This window comes from Macrotis lagotis, chromosome 2 (genome assembly GCF_037893015.1).
Source record: "Macrotis lagotis isolate mMagLag1 chromosome 2, bilby.v1.9.chrom.fasta, whole genome shotgun sequence".
Classification (NCBI taxonomy): domain Eukaryota; kingdom Metazoa; phylum Chordata; class Mammalia; order Peramelemorphia; family Peramelidae; genus Macrotis; species Macrotis lagotis.
In genome coordinates this window covers 235,786,454-235,803,276 of record NC_133659.1, presented here as the reverse complement: position 1 = coordinate 235,803,276, position 16,823 = coordinate 235,786,454, and the positions used below count along the sequence as shown (strand labels likewise).

Below are 16,823 nucleotides of genomic sequence, written 5' to 3'. Positions count from 1 at the left end.
ATCCTGCCTCAGACACTTAATACTTATTTAGCTGTGTGACCTTGAGCAAGCCACTTAACCTCATTGCCTTAAAAACAAAAAAGATATTTGTATGTCCTGAATAGGTTGAAAATTGTCACCCTTGGGGCAGCTAGGTGGCGCAGTGGATAAAGCACCGGTCCTGGAGTCAGGAGTACCTGAGTTCAAATGTGACCTCAGATACTTATTACCTAGCTGTGTGGCCTTGGGCAAGCCACAGCCCCATTGCCTTGTAAAAACTTTAAAAAAAAAAAAAGAAAGAAAAATTGTCACCCTCAGACCTCCCCAACCCTCTGCCCAAGTCTGAGAATCAGCTTCCCATGTGTTTACAACAGCTTTGAGTCTTCACAATATGATATAACAAAAGTAGTTATTGAAAGGCAATGGTGGAGCGGCTAGGTGGCGTAGTGGATAAAGCACCGGTCTTGGAGTCAGGAGTACCTGGGTTCAAATCCGGTCTCAGACACTTAATAATTACCTAGCTGTGTGGCCTTGGGCAAGCCACTTAACCCCATTTGCCTTGCAAAAAAATAAAACCTAAAATAAAAAAAAAAAAAGGCAATGGAGACAGACTTCCGAGCTCTGTCCTCTGTCCCTGGAACAGGACTCTGGGGCTCTGACCACATTCAGATCCTGATCGCAGTCTAGGACCCCCATAGAACAGCAGCTCCCCCCCACCTCAGCCCTGTGGCAGAGGGGTGTGCTTATGGTCATTCACAGACCAGGAGGGAAGACAGAGCTTCACACATGGAGATCCTTATGGGGAGGCCCCAATAATACTTAAAAGCTCAGGAAATACCCCCAAACCAGGCACAGGCTAGGGAAATGAGTAAACAGAGAAAAAAGAGAAACATCATTGAGAAATACTTTGGGGAAGGCAAGGGGGAATGAGGGAACCTTTGCTCTCATCAGAGGTGACTAGGAGAGGAAACAGCATATATACTCAATGGGGCAATAGGCATCTGGAGTAAGAAGGAGGGGGGAGCAGGGGGAAGGGGTGGGGATGTGAATGATGGAGGAGAGGATGGACCATGGGGGGAGAGTGGTCAGATATAACACATTTTCTTTTTCACTTCTTCCAAGGGGCTGGGATTGGATGGCCTGTCTGGGACACAGGGCCAGGTGTATGCTGGGCCTAAGGGGTGGTATATGGGGCCGCTTGGCCCCAGGACCAGAGATCTGTCTACTGCGCCACTCAGCTATCCTGCAGCTCATTTAAGAAGAGGGACAGAGTGAAAGGAGAGAAAATATAGTATAAAGGTAGTGGGGAAGTATGAATGGAGGGAGTTGCGATCAGCAATGGCAAAGGTGGAAAAAATACAGAAGTAGCTTTTGTGATGGACTTATCCTAAAGAATGTGATCCCCCCGCAACAGAGCTGGACATGTTGGAACGTAGAATGAAGCACTATTATTATTAATAATATTAATATTATTATTTATTTGGGGGTTGCAGGGCAAATGAGGTTGGGTGGCTTGCCTGGGGCTACACAGCTGGGTGATTGTTGGGTGGGGCCAGACTTGGGCTCGGGTGCTCCTGGCTCCAGGGCCGGTGCTCCATCCATTGTGCCACCTGGTTGCCATTATTATTGTTGTTGTTATTATTGTTATTGTTATTATTAATTTTAATTTTTTTCTCTTTACTTTATTGCTCATGTGGGTCTATATTTTGGGGAAGGGTATTATGTTTACTCTTAAACAAGAATATTTTAGTAATGTCTTAAAAAAACATCATTTGTACAAAAATAAAAATAAATAAATAAAAAACAAAGGCAATGGAGAACAGAATTTTATAAAGTTCAATATGTGCACATTTATAAAATAGGACCCTCAAGTTTCTGTCCATTATCTCAAGTGTTGTATCTGAGGTGGTACCTATTTAGTCTATCTTCTTTTCTATGACTCTGTTTGACCTTCTTGACTTAACTTCCTAGTAAAGTTATGAAAGTTAATATTTGGCAAATGAAAGGCATGAATTGGCATTTTTTTTTACTTTTGCCTTTTCTTAGGTAAGATTAAGTTTTTTTAATCTCCAAGCCTCAGTTCCTTCAAGTTTAAACCTTGCCCAGGAATTAAGGGGAACCAATGAACTGCCTTCTCATTCACAGGCTAAGGAATTCACCAGTGTTAGACTTCCCCTTCCTGCCACCCAGAAAGAAATACCCCCAAAATCAGGAAGGTTGGAGACTTCCTGAAACATTCAGAACAATTTTTAGTGGACTATATTTTCTAGAAGGTACATTTCCTTTTCTTCACTAACACACTAAAAGGTAATAAGGCAAACTACCAAAGGAACCTCACATGGAAGTGATGAGGATGATTCTGATATAGTTCTGTGTGGTCCTGATTATATACAAGGTATGATTGTCATCTCAAAAACTTACTGAAAATCTTTACCTTCATTCCAGCAAAAGTAATGTCAAATAACATTACATTTCCAAATACAGAAGGGAAATATTTTCACTCCTGTCAATAATGTATATGTATAGAATGTTTAACCTGAGCATTTTCCCTACAAATCTTGTCTGATTCAAACACCTAATTAACTGACTGCAGAGAGTTCAAGCCAACAAAATGTTACCAAAAAATTTCAACTCAGTCAAAAGTGACTTCAAAGTGGATTGGATTGCCTCGGGATAATTATTGCCCTTTCATTGAAGATATTTAACAAAGGCTGAATGAATGACTTCTCATAGATGTTCTAGAGTAGGTTCACACAGGCAGAGAGGAATGTGTAGAGTTGCATTATAAGAGATTGAAGAGCATTTATTTCTTTTGGGGTAGGGGTAGGCTTTTTTGTCATGTTGGCAGGTTTATAAAGCAAAGAGGAAAAAATCTTGCCTTTAAATTGAGGTCTTAATTAAATCCAAGGGGCCCATTGGCTTTTAGGGAAAAAAAAAAAAACAAGATAAAGTGTTCAGGACCCGATTCAAAATAAGTAAACAGATAAACCTGGAATTACTTAAGAAATTTAATTCAAAAGGGCTAGGTGGCCCAATGGATAGAGCACCGGCCCTGGAGTCAGGAATACCTGAGTTCAAATCCGGCCTCAGACACTTAATAATTACCGAGCTGTGTGGCCTTGGGCAAGCCACTTAACCCCATTACCTTGCAAAATTCTAAAAAAAAAAAAAAAAAAATTTTCAAAAGGCATTTATTAAGCTCATATAAGTGCTGGATGCTAGGCATTTTAATAGCTCTATGAGCATGAAGGGTGTGATATTTATGTAAGTATAATGTAAGAACTAATGTTTCTGCATGACCTTGGGTAAGTCATAGTATATAATAAATCAAATATCATTCTTGAGTTGTTTCTGACTCTTTGTCAAATCTAATTTTGATTTTTCATTGCAAAGAAACCAGAGCAGTTCACCATTTTCTTCTCCAACTCATTTTACAGGTGAGGAAACTTAAAGTAAACAGGATTCAGTGACTTGCCCAGGGTCACACTGAGAGTAAGTGTCTAAAGCTGGATTTGAACTCACCAAAGATGAGTCTTCCTGCCTTCTAGCTCTCTATCCACACTGTGTTACCTAGCTACCCAGAAATCAAATGTACCATCAATGAAAATACTGATTTGTCAACCTTAGGGGAAAATGAACTAGTCCTTTTGTTTTGGCCAAGAGACAACATTATTCAATTCAGCAGTCTATTCATTTCTCAACAGATTGCACTCCAGACTTCTCCACCAGGTCACAGAAACCTTTTTCTTCTGGAAGATTATTCTAGAATTCTATTCTCTACCCTTGCAACCCCTCCCACTCTGATATTCCATTTAAGGAGGGTATCCAAGCCAGCCAGGTTGTAACTTGGGATTTCTTTACCAAGTCACAGAAATTTCTTTTTCTTAGAAGTTCATTTCAACCTTGGAATTCTTGTTTAGATGTCCCTGATGAAGGAGAAATGGGTGGCCACCACAAAGATCAGGGTTCTTGAAAGTGAAGAACTCACAACTAACCTTGGAGGTGGGAAAATGCAGCATTTTCATTTCACAAGCCTGCAAAGTTCACAGATGAAACTTTTTCCTGGAGAGACAATAAGTTGCTTGAGGACAGACTGAAAAAAAAAAGTCTAGCTGAGAATGCCTGTGGGAAAGAAAGGAAAACAGTCAGAAGAAGTGCTGGAGCCTAGACTTGAGCAAGTCCAGCCACAGAGGGAGATGTGGGCTAAACTTTTATAGTCTGGCTCAATTCCTGTGCAGGGAAGAGACAGGGAAAATGGGTAAAAGGAGACCCCACTCTCTCTACAAGACTGGGTTCAAGTATCTACTTTGGAATACCGAGAGGCAGGAAGCTGGAAGAGAAGTAAAGGAATGAGCTTAGTTTGCTGTTGGGGAATTTATATTTAATAATGAAATGACATTGAAGGAATGACAGGAGGGAATTTACATCTGATTGGGCTTAGGGAAGCCCTCAGAAAACATACACAGATACATTTAACATTTTCTTAATACTAAAAAATTAGAGAAATATCTCTCCTTCTACATATCCCCACTCAGACAATTTTGGGGCCCTGAATTCTTTTGGGAACTGAGGTGTGGTTCTCTTCTTCTGGAATTTCTTCAGAGCTGAAAGGGGACATCCATCTAGCCCTGTCTGTCAACTTGGCTGGGATGGTATCTTCCAAAGGCATGAGAGCACCATTTGAGATACACAGCTTGTAGCCTGTGAGAGACAAGCCTCAAGAAAAGATTAAACAAACAAAACCCAAAAGGGCCATTTAACAGGTTCAGGAAGGAGGAAAAACAGGAGGTTCTACAGAGAACAAAAATCATTTTCCATGATGCTAAGCCAGTTATCAGAATAAAAACATGGATTCTAATATAACACGAATTCATTAATGGTTGCCACATCAAATTGAGTTGTAGTCAGAAGCTCAAGAATGGTATAATCAAATCCATGGATAATCATTTTAGAACAGTATATGTCCAATAAGTGATATGCAATGTATTTTTCCTGTTTTAACTTTAGCCATGTTTAGAATGAACAAAAACCTCTAGCTGAAGAATGGATCTCTTTTTAAAACAGTTTTTAGACCAAAGGTCATCCTTCTGATAAAACTAGTCATGCTGATATTTCTTTTCCTTAAAAATATTTGTAATAATCATATCCTGATATCACAGATATTAAAATAATCCATGACTAAATACCTGTTGCTGTTAAGGATAGATCAAATGGCTCTTAATACTTGATTAATAAGCACCTGGCATGATTATAGTAATTTGCTGCAAAGAGCATATAGGGACATAAAAGGACATATGTGTACCCTATGCATTTAGATATCTCTTCTAAATCATATAGACAATCCTTTGCAATGAGCCAGGCTCTAGATCTGCCAGATGAGGCATCAGTTTTGATGGCCATTCCCTGAAAGACCATTCCACCTGCAGTATTAAGCCTCAAATCCTACAGGCTAATAACCTTATTGGCATATTGTTGGTTTTTTGTTTAATATACCTAAATGACAGACAGACCAATTAGTAGCAATAAAAATTGTAATATGTCAATTTCTTATAATCAGAGTTTCAGGTGGCTTCAGCTCTAAAGAATCATAGTGTGCTATACGATCGATTATTATGATCACTACCAAGCACAGAGATTCAGAGAAAAATTGTAACTAATTCTATTAATCACTACACATAAGCACCCAAGGACTGTGATGTAAATGAAATATAATAAAAAACAACTTGGAACGTAAAATACAATCCCAAATCGCATTAGAACTGAATTTTTTTTATGAAAACAACTCTTTACAGTAAACCTGTTTAGTTATCAACCATGCTTAAAATAGATATAAATACAAATCATTGCTTTCAGAATTCTTTCAAACTATTAAAACATCTCAGATGACTTTAAATTTTCAACATCTTATTAATCTCAAATGTAACAAAACAATTCAGTACATTGCTTAGAAATTTCAGGCGGAGCCAAGATGGTGACAAGAAGGGATCGAGTCTTAGGAGCTCTCTGATAAAACTCATCAGCTAAGGACTCTAACTAAACTTTCGAGAGACAGAACCCACAAAAGGACCCAGTGAGGCAGTTCTCCTACTCAAGGTAACCTGGAAAAGAGCAGAAAGGCTCTGCTCCCTGGGGTCGGAGGGGCGGCCTGCCAGAGGGTTGGCCTGCCAGAGGGGTGGCCCACCAGAGCCAAAGAACTTCAGGCTCCCGGAGGCAGCCCCAGGGCACTGGGAGTCTCAGCAGCAGGGGAGTCTCCTGAGCTGCACCCCTAGGAGCACCGGGCACAAAGTGGGGGAACAGTGGAGGACCTCTGCCAGAGCGAGCACTTGGAGCCCAGCCCTCAGGGCACACAGGGAACAGCTTGGTCTTTCTGCAGCCCAGAGCTGGAAACAGAAGCAGGCAGAGCCGGTAAGCAGGAGCCCCCAAGGGCATGAGCCCATTGAGCTGAGGGGGGAGAGTGAAGAGAGACTGCAGAGCTTTGTCCTCTGCCCCTGGAACAGGACTCTGGGGCTCTGACCACATTCAGATCCTGATGGCAGTCTAGGCCCCCCCATAGAACAGCAGGGCCCCCCCACATCGGCACCGTGGCAGAGGGGGATGCTTACTGTCATTCACAGACCAGGAGGAAGGACAGAGCCTCACACACTGAGACCCTTGTGGGAGTGTCCCAAAAGCTCAGGAAGCACCCCAAACCAGGCCCAGGCTGAGAAAATGAGCAAGCAGAGAAACAAAAGGAAGACTATTGAGAAATATTTTGCAAATGAGCCCAAGAAGGATCAAAATACTCAGTCTGAAGATGAGGAAGCACAAGCTCCTGCATCTAAAGACTCCAAGAAAAACAGAAATTGGGCTCAGGCTATGATAGAGCTCAAAAAAGACTTTGAAAATCAAATGAGGGAGTTGGAAGAAAAACTGGGAAAAGAAAGGAGAGAGATGCAGGAAAAACATGAAAATGAAGTCAGCAGCTTAGTCAAGGAAATCCAAAAAAATGCTTGAAGAAAATAGCATGCTAAAAACCAGCTTAGGTCAAATGGATAAAACAGTTCAAAAAGTTACTGAGGAGAAGAATGCTTTAAAAAGCAAAATTGGCCAGATGGAAAAAGAGATAAGAAAACTCTCTGAGGAGAACAAATCCTTCAGACAAAGAATAGAATTCAGGGAGATTGATGAATTTAACAGAAATCAGGAATCAATACTTCAAAACCAAAAAAAATGAAAAATTATTAGAAAATGTGAAATATCTCATTGAAAAAACAACTGATATGGAAAACAGACTTAGGAAAGATAATTTAAAAATTATTGGAATACCTGAAAGTCATGATCAGAAAGAGCCTTGACATCATTTTCAAAGAATTACTACAGGAAAATTGCCCTGATATTCTAGAAGCAGAGGACAAAATAGAAATGGAGAGAATCCACCGATCCCCCAGAGAAAGAGATCCCAAAAAACCAATCCCTAGGAATATTATAGCCAAGTTCCAGAACTCCCAAGTCAAAGAGAAAATATTACAAGCAGCCAGAAGGACACAGTTCAAATATCGTGGAGCTGCAGTCAGGATCACACAGGACTTAGCAGCAACTACATTGAAAGCTCGTAGGGCTTGGAATACAAAATACTGGAAGGCAAAACAGCTTAGAATGCAGCCAAGAATGAACTACCCAGCAAAGCTGAATGTCCTCTTCCAGGGAAAAAGATGGACTTTCAATGAACCAGGGGAATTTCAAATGTTCCTGTTGGAATGACCAGAGCTGAACAGAAGGTTTGATCTTCAGATACAGGACTCAGGTGAAGCATGGAGATTGGAGGAGAGGGGGGGGAATATGAGGGACTTAATGAGGATGAACTGCATGTATTCCTGCATAGAAAAATGATACTGATAATATTCATATGAACCATGTCAGTTAATAGAGCAGGTAGAGGGAGCTTTTATAGTTGAAGCACAGGAGAAAGCTGAATTTGAAGATAAAATATGGTGTAAAAATGGAGTCAATAGAAAAAAAGAGAAATGGAATGGGAGAAAGAAAATGGAAAGGGGGGAATAGTCCAAGATATTTCACATAGTAAGATTTTTTTATTACAATGAGCTATTGCAATGATATGGAAGGGGGGAGGCAAGGGGGAATGAGGGAACCTTTGCTCTCATCAGAGATGGCTAGGAGAGGAAACAGCAAATATACTCAATGGGGTATAGACAACTGGAGTAAGAAGGAGGGGGGAGCAGGGGGAAGGGGTGGGGATGTGAATAATGGAGGAGAGGATGGACCATGGGGGGAGAGTGGTCAGATATAACACATTTTCTTTCTTACTTCATGCAACGGTATGGGATTGGAAGGCCTGCCCAGGACCATAGGGCCAGGTGGATTCTGGGCCTAAGGGGAGGTATGGGGGCTCAGGGCTTCTTGGCCCCAGGACTAGGGATCTGTCTGCTGAGCCACTCAGTGACCCTACAGCAGAGTCATAGTGAAAGGAGAGAGAAAATAGAGTGCATGGTAGTGGAGAAATAAGAAAGGAGGGAGTTGCGATCAGCAATGGCAACGTTGGAAAAATATGGAAGTAACTTTTGTGATGGACTTATCATAAAGAATGTGATCCACCCATGACAGAGTTGATGGTGTTGGAACAAAGACTGAAGCACATTTTTTGTTATTATTATTTGGGGGAGGGTGCAGGGCAAGTGGGGCTGGGTGGCCTGCCTGGGGCCACATAGCAGGGTGATCTTTGGGTGTCTGGGGCTGGATTTGGACCCAGGTGCTCCTGGCTCAAGAGCCAATGCTCTGTCTGCCACCCAGCCACCCCTACTATCATTACTATTTTATTTTATTTTGGGTCTTTTTTTTTTCCTTCTTTTTGCTTTTTGCAAGGCAGTGGGGATCGGGTGCCTTGCATGTCACACAGCTGGGTGATGGTTGGGTTTACGATGCTGCATATGGGCTCCGGTGATCATGGCTCCAGGGCTGGTGCTTTGTCCATTGCGCCACCTGGCCATACATACAATTATTACTATTATTTTTTTATTTTAATTTTTTTCTCTCCCCTTTATTTTTTTCGCCCAAGCAAGTCTATCTATATTCATGGGGGAGGATGGGGTATTTTGTTTACATGTAAACAAGAATATTTTATTAATGTAAAAAAACATTTGTACAAAATGAGAATAAAAAAAGAATGTTGAAAACTTTTCATGTAATTGGAAAAAAAAATAAAATTGAGAATCAAAAAAAAAAAAGAAATTTCAGGGATCCCAGAGAGGGGTCATGACCTTTGATACTTCCCCTCATTATCCCTCAGAATAATCAATTATCAATTTCAGTCTTTAATATCATTATACTAACTCCAAATAGCTTATAGCTTTAAATAAAAGTGAAGGGAAATTAAGGCAGTTACAAAAGTTGATAACATAACTGATAAAAACTCCTCATCTACAAAGAAAACTGTTAACCTTCCTTTTCACTGGTACACAATATTAAGTTGCCCAATTACTCTTCAAAGCCCATCACGATTGATTAGTTGTTATCTCTATCTGAACTTTTCAATGCAGCTTGAGGGCAGGAGGAGTCCTCCAAGATCCTGACCATTGTCTTTCTGAGTTTGCAATTAACATAGGAGGAAGAAATCTGAAATCCTGACTTCTTAACCTAGTGGCAAAGTTGTATATTTTGAGTACTGGCAAGAGAAATCAGCCTTTCTTACCAGGAACCAAGAAAATTAATATTACTTGAAACAAGAGCAATAACAACTAACTGGTTTATGCCAGGTACTTTATTTAGAGATGGAACAATAAATCATCCCATCCAGTTAACAAAAATTTCAAATAGATACATTTTCCCACCTTATCTTATTTTCAAATAGCAAATATTAAGTTACTATAGTCATGCATAAACACATATGTACATACACACATACATATGTTTACATATATGTACTATATACATATATTCTCTTTTATAACCCCATAGTAGAAGAAAAAAGTTTCACAAACTTTCCGGGTCAAAAAGACCTAGAGAAATTGCTGGCCATTTATTCTCTGGCCTTCTACAATTCACAAGGTAAAGAACTAACTTATTAGATGAAATCTCAATTCATTCATTCTGTTAGCTATCAACAGCACAATTTTAAATTCCCAAAAGATTAGTTTGAGAGAATCTGTCCATATACAAAAGCTTTAGATTACCAGAGAATACAGACATTATAACATACCTCTTACATTCTAAAACCTCATATCATAGACCTCCAAGAAAATACTCTTGTCCTGGAGTCTCCTTAAATAAAATAGATTGGATACAATTATGATCAATATTAGATGATCATTATAATAAATTAGCTTAGACATGAAAATGTTACACAAAAATATTCATAACAAAGCTTCCAAATATCACTTTCTCTTGGTTAAATTAAGTTTTTTTATACACAAACACCTCTACTTTCAAATGTAAACCACCAACTTCAGAGACAAAGGAGCTCAGCTTTTCAGTCAGAAAAGAACCAGAAGCAACTCATCTGATGACTGAGTTGAGCTTTTAAGGAGCCTATTATATTAGGTAAATTTTACCAAGCCAAGTGGTTTGAATTTTGAAGTAGTTATATTTAATTAAAGGAATAAATAAAAAAATACCATTCTATATTGTTTCACGGCTAGCAAGGTGTGTGACTTGCTTTAAAAAGCTTCCACAGATATTAATCTCAAATTGGGTTCATTAGCATATGCATCTTATGATGTGTGTGGGGGGGGAATCATATTAGGGGCATGTCATGGAATGGGTGGACCTCTTAGATTGTAACTCAAACTCTGTGAGCCTATGAACATCCAAGAGGGAGGAAAAAGAGTTTCTGAAGACCATAAATTACCTGAGGTTCCAAGACCAATTCGTGCCTCACACCTAGGTGAGGTACCTGTAAGGTGTATCTTGCAAGTTGTGAATAAAATGTACAATTTTCTCTCACTCTAGCAGGTTTTTCTTTTCATTCATTTATAACATATTAAGATTTCAAACAGCCAATCAGTAATTAAAAATTCTTGATGCAGTTAAATACATTCTTTTGTTTGTTTTTGCAGAGCTTTTTTGGTAAGGCAATGGGGTTAAATGACTTGCCCAAAGTCATATAGCTAGGTAATTATTAAGTCTCGGAGGCAAGATTTGAATTCAGGTCCTTCTGATTCCATTCCTAGCTGCCCCTGTTAAATGCATCAAAAATCAAATCCAGTTATCTAATTGAAAAGATAGTAATAAATATGTCAACCAAAAAGCAGTTAATCCCATGCTTCACATTTTAAAACATTTATTTCATTATACTAGTTCATTGTATGGATTTATAAATGTAGCAGACTGATGTTAAGATTTAGCTTTATTCCATTTCTTATTAGAACACAGCTTAACTGAGCTTGAATCTCAATTCCCCAGTCCCAGAAAAAGTTCAAAAATTAACTTTGGATTATCAGTTCCCATATAGTTCTTTTCATTTATTTTAAAAATGTTTGAAAACTTCCGAAACAATTTACTCTTTCAGTCAATTAATGACAAGGCATTAATTTATAGAAAACCCTTTGTGACAATCCCAGGTTTGAGATCAGGTTGGCTGCTCTGCCTCCCCCCCAAGGACAGGGCTCTCCTCCAGTTTGCACTCCCAGACATGTGGGCAGGCTCACTTTAAAGCCCTAGTGCTGGGATGTGGGGTTGAGTGACTACTTGGGTAAACCTGGGAAAGGCTATACCCCAAACCAGGGAGAAGGTATACAGAGCAGGGATTCCCTCAGACAACCTCAGGCTTAGGGTAGACTTAAAAAACTTACCCTAGATACTGAAGAAGTGCAATCAGGATGTCACTTCACCTGGGGCAAGAATTAGCAGTTTCTGGGGCCCCAGGGTATGGATCCCTCCCTGCCCCCCTCCCCACCACAGTCCCAGGGCAGGGCAGATGCTGCAAAAGGGAGGAGAGAGTTTTTTTAAAAAGAAAGATTCCTGAGCTGAGTGAGATGAGCAGAACCAGAAAAACATTTTAAACTGTAACAGCAACATGGGGATGATGATCAACCTTGATGGACTTGCTCATTTCATCAGTGCAATAATCAGGGACAATTTTGGTTGGGTTATCTGCAATGGAGAAAACCATATGTATCCAGAGAAAGAATTGTGGTGTTTGAACAAAGACCAAAGACTATTACCTTAAATTTAGGGGGGAAAAACCGTTATCCTATTATGTAATTTTGCAATCTCTTACACTTTATTTTTCTTCCTTAAGGATATGATTTCTCTCTCATCACATTCAACTTAGATCAATGTATACCATAGAAACAATATAAAGACTAACAGCCTTCTATGGGGGGTGGGGAGAGGGAAGCAAGAATGGGAGAAAATTGTAAATCTCAAAATAAATAAAATCTTTCTTTAAAAAAAAAGAAAAAATAAAATAAAAAGAAAGGTTCCATTTCTCCTCTCTCACAGTGAAAGGGGAAAAAAAAAAGGAGAGTGAAAGGAAACACATAGACTGAGACTGACAGAGTAGCTGAGACTTTCTCCTTACAGTCATTGGATTAACACAATTCTTGGCACCCAGACTGCTGAATTCCAAGAAGTCGTTTCTCTGTAAGAGGAGGGAAAGTGAAGACGGAACAGATTAGCCAAATCAAGGCAGGGGAATCAATAGATAAGTAATTACTCCAGAGATAAGGGACAGAAACAAGGGAAGAGACTAGAAAACCAGGGGTACCTCACCTTCTAGAAGTCTGAGCCCAGGTCAGATTCATATCCCCTCATGGTCATCAATAGGATGACAGGGAAATGGGTGCTACCACAAAGATCAGGGTACTTGAAAATGAAAAACTCATGACTAGCCCTGAAGGTAAGAAAGCTCAGGATTTTTATTTCACAAGCCTGCAAAATTCACAGATTAAACTTTTTTTCTAGAGAGACAATAAATTGCTTGAGGACAGGATGAAAAACAAAGTCCTGGGGAGAATGCCTGAGGAAAAGAGAAAAAGGAAAATAGCCATAAGAAGTGGCTGGGGGGGCGCGGCTAGGTGGTGCAGTAGATAAAGCACCTGCTCTGGAGTCAGGAATACCTGGGCTCAAATCCCGTCTCAGACACTTAATAATTACCTAGCTGTGTGGCCTTGGGCAAGCCACTTAACCCTGTTTGCCTTGCAAAAAACCTAAAAAAAAAAAGTGGCTGGGCTCAAGTGTGTGAATTCAGTGGCAGAAGAAAATATGGACCAAACTTTAATAGTCTAGCCCAAGGGTGGCTAGGTGACACAGTGGATAGAGCACAGGCCCTGGAGTCAGGAGTACTTGGGTCCAAATCCAGCCTCAGACACTAATTACCTAGCTGTGTGGCCTTGGGCAAACTGTTTGCCTTGCAAAAAAAAAATAGTCTAGCCCAATTCCTGTGCTGGAAAAGTCAGAGAAAAGTGAGAGGCAGGAAGCTGGGGAAGGGGAGCAGAGGTTGCCCTTATCTGAGCAAATTTACATTTAACAATGAAGTTACATTGAACAATTTACATCTGATTGGGCTTATGGAAGCCCTCAAGAAAATACAGACAGGCACAATTAACATTTTCTTAATATTAAAAAATTAGATAGAATTTCTTCTACAACACCCTCTTCTGTGAATCAGTCCTGTTCATTACTATTCTGGCTTCAAATTAAAGATCTTTCTATTACACTTAACCTCAGGGGTATCATCCCCCAAACAACCACCTACAAACCATCTGTAGTTTTTATGCACTGATCCTTTGAAGGCTACCAGCAAAATTCTGGCACTTTCCTTCTCCATGACAGTATTCTCTTCTAGGCTCCCTTGTCTGTACTTCTTCCTTGACAGCTTTTGTCTGGTGAAATTGAGTCATTTCTGTCACTTTCTACTCTGAGATTACAGTAGTCGTCAAAATAGGAAGAGGTAACTCCTCATCTCTTAGATACAGTTTTGTTGTTTTGTTAACATCTGCATTCTGCCAACTTTCCAACAAATTACATTTGCTCCTTTACCCAGAGAATCCACTCTCTTGAAGCTGACTCCTTGGAAAAGATCACTCTGAAGTTTCAACTGAAGGTCTTTATGGCTCATCAAACAGTCCAGGCTACAGGAAGTTCCTCCATTTTTTCGTATTTCTGTATAGTCAGTGCCCACATACCTGACAAATTTTAGAATCACAAATTTGCAGAGTTGGAAAGGGACCTCAACTTATTCAAGCTATACCTGAACACAAATCCTTTCAACAACATACCAGAACAGGGGCCTGTAGCAACATATTTTCAATTCCATTCAGTTCAAGGTATTCTTTCTCCCAGTGCTCAGGCAGTGTATTTATATTGGCATGGCATTTAGAGGGGCACTCTGCTATAACAGCCCCTCTTCCCCTGCTTGTTCTTATATTCTCTTTCTTACTTTGGGACAAACAAGTTTTCTTTTAAGTTCCCATTCAACTCTTTTAATTATTACTCTTCAAGGACAAAAATATGAAAATGTTTTTCAATAACTCCTGGTGGGTATGTGAAGTAGATAATGGAATTGTTATAGAAGAAGAAACAAGTCCTGAGAGGTTAAATGACCTTCACCAGGATCATACACAGCAAGAAGAAACCTCAAGGAAGATCTAAATCCAGGCCTCCTGACTCCACATCTAGTGCTCAATGCATTATTCTGGTTTATCTTTCTTATTTTTGAACCATTAAATGGGTTGGGAACAAGTTATATTTTAGTTCAGCATTTATTAATGTCTTCACAGTATGCAGTAGCTGCCTTACCTTCTACAAAAAAATTCAGTGTTCCTGAGGCTCCCTTCCTCTCTACTTTCAGTTGGAGAGGATAGGGTAAAGTTGATTTATCATTCAGATTTTTCCTGCTGAAACAGCACATATGAGGTAGTTCCAAAATGCCACTCTTTCCACAATAATGCAGGTGAAATCTGCTGCTGGATTTGAAGTATAGTTCCTCTTTACTTCCTGCCTAGGGCTAGAATAATTCCATTTTCTAAGGCTCCTTTTAACTGGATCTTTGTAGCTGTTATTGAAAAAAAAATGACATTCAACTGAAATGAAGATAATCTAGGCCTTCCTGTAGATTCAGTGACTCCAAGTTTTTTTCAAATATTCCACCTGTAAGATCCTAGTGAGAAAAACAAAAACCTATTAAGGCAAAGGGGAGAAAGCTTGTGTAGCTTTACAAAGATAAAACATGAACACATTCATACTTAGGAGCTTGGATGCATGGCAACAGAGCCATTCTCTCTCTCACTTAGAATCCTTATATTTCTAAAATTTTATACTTCTGCAACTTTTAGGCTTTCCAGCTTTATTCTGCCCACTGCAAGATGATAGAGATCATCTAGTTAAAATCCCTTATTTTTAGATGAGAACAGGTATGCAAGGTAAGTGAATTGCCCATATCCATAAAGTTTATGCCCATAATTTTATGTTCATAAAATTCACTTGAAGGTCAAATACTGAAACTGGTGCTTAAATTCTTTGGTCACAGAAGATGGAATTCATTGGAAAAGGCCATGATGTTAGGAAAGATTGAAAGCTAAAGAAAGGGGCGGCTAGGTGGTAGTGGATAAAGCACCGGCCTTGGAGTCAGGAGTACCTGGGTTCAAATCTGGTCTCAGACACTTAATAATTACCTAGCTGTGTGGCCTTGGGCAAGCCACTTAACCCCATTTGCCTTGCAAAAACCTAAAAAAAAAGACCACACACATTAAAAAAAAAAGAAAGCTAAAGGAAAAGGAGATAGTAGAAGATGAGATGGATAGATAGTATCGTGGTAACAATAAACACGAACTTGGGCAGACTTCTAGAGAAACTGGAGGTTAGAAGGTCCTAGTCCATACAGTCAGACACAACTGAAGGACTGAACAACAATAATAACAATATAAAGCTAGTAATTAACAGAACCAGAATTTAAATTGCCATCATCTGACTACCAGTCATCTACTGACGACAAGATCTCACTTCTGTAATGATTTAAAATTCAGAACTGGAAGAGACCTTAAGGATTCAACTTTCTCATTTGATAGATGAGGAAAGTGAGGAACAGATCAATGAAATACCTTCTCAGAAGTTAGAGTGTCAGAGGTAAGATTCATATCCAGGTCCTCTGATTCCAAGTTGAGCATGCTTTTTAATATTACTGTTGTAATGTTAATAGTCACATTTATGTAGTGTTTTAGATTTATATAGGGATCAGCTCCATGGTACAATTGTTAAGAGTGCTGGGTCCAGAGTCAATAAGCTGTTGTTGAGTCATTTCAGCCATCTTTGTGTGACTCTATTTGAGGTTTTCCTGGAAAAGATACTGGAGCATTTCTTTCTTCAACTCATTTAATAGATAAAGAAACTGAAATAAGAGGAATTAAGTGGCTTGCCCAGAGTCACAGAGCTACTATATGCTGAAATCAGAATTGAATTCAGGAAGATGCGTTTTCCTGACTCCAGGCCACATTCTATCCACCAAGTCATTTAACTACCCAAATGAAGAAGATGTGAGTCAATCTGGTTTTACACACTTGCTAGCTAAATGACCCTGGGCAAGTCACTTAATGCCTATTTGTCTTATTTCCTCATCTATAAATGAGAATACACTGGAGAAGGAAATGGCAAATCACTCCAATATCTTTGCCAAGAAAACTCCAAGGGAAAAAAAAGTCTATGGGGTCATATGGAGTCAGATACAACAAAATGAACAACAGCATACAGTGATATCAAAATGAGAGGGGAGAGGGAGAGGGAGAGAGAATTTGAAACTAAAAATTGTAAAAAAAAAAAATGAAAAAAGTCATTTGGAAAAATAAGATTTTAAAAAAGTTTTAAAAGACATATAGTTAGTTCCTTAGATTTTACTTACTTCATAATAATGGAGT

General features: G+C 39.4%; 1 protein-coding gene across 6 annotated transcripts in view; it reads right to left on the bottom strand.

The window, feature by feature from the left end:
- Positions 1 to 16,823, bottom strand: part of B3GNTL1 (UDP-GlcNAc:betaGal beta-1,3-N-acetylglucosaminyltransferase like 1) — a 211,678-nt gene that overhangs the window by 111,383 nt on the left and 83,472 nt on the right. The window contains exons 12-13 of one of the 6 annotated variants that reach the window (XR_012476024.1): positions 14,713 to 15,073; positions 8,597 to 14,099 (exon numbers count right to left, since the gene is read on the bottom strand). The exons of 1 other annotated variant lie outside the window; for it this stretch is intronic. Coding sequence is in view for 4 of the 5 variants with exons in the window: in XM_074225202.1 (XP_074081303.1) it covers positions 4,006 to 4,101 (96 nt within the window). In the remaining variant the exon portion in view is untranslated. Of the gene's footprint in view, positions 1 to 1,459; positions 4,102 to 8,596; positions 15,074 to 16,823 lie in introns of those variants that run through there. 4 more of the 6 variants (XM_074225202.1, XM_074225198.1, XM_074225200.1 and 1 more) reach the window with 4 other exon arrangements.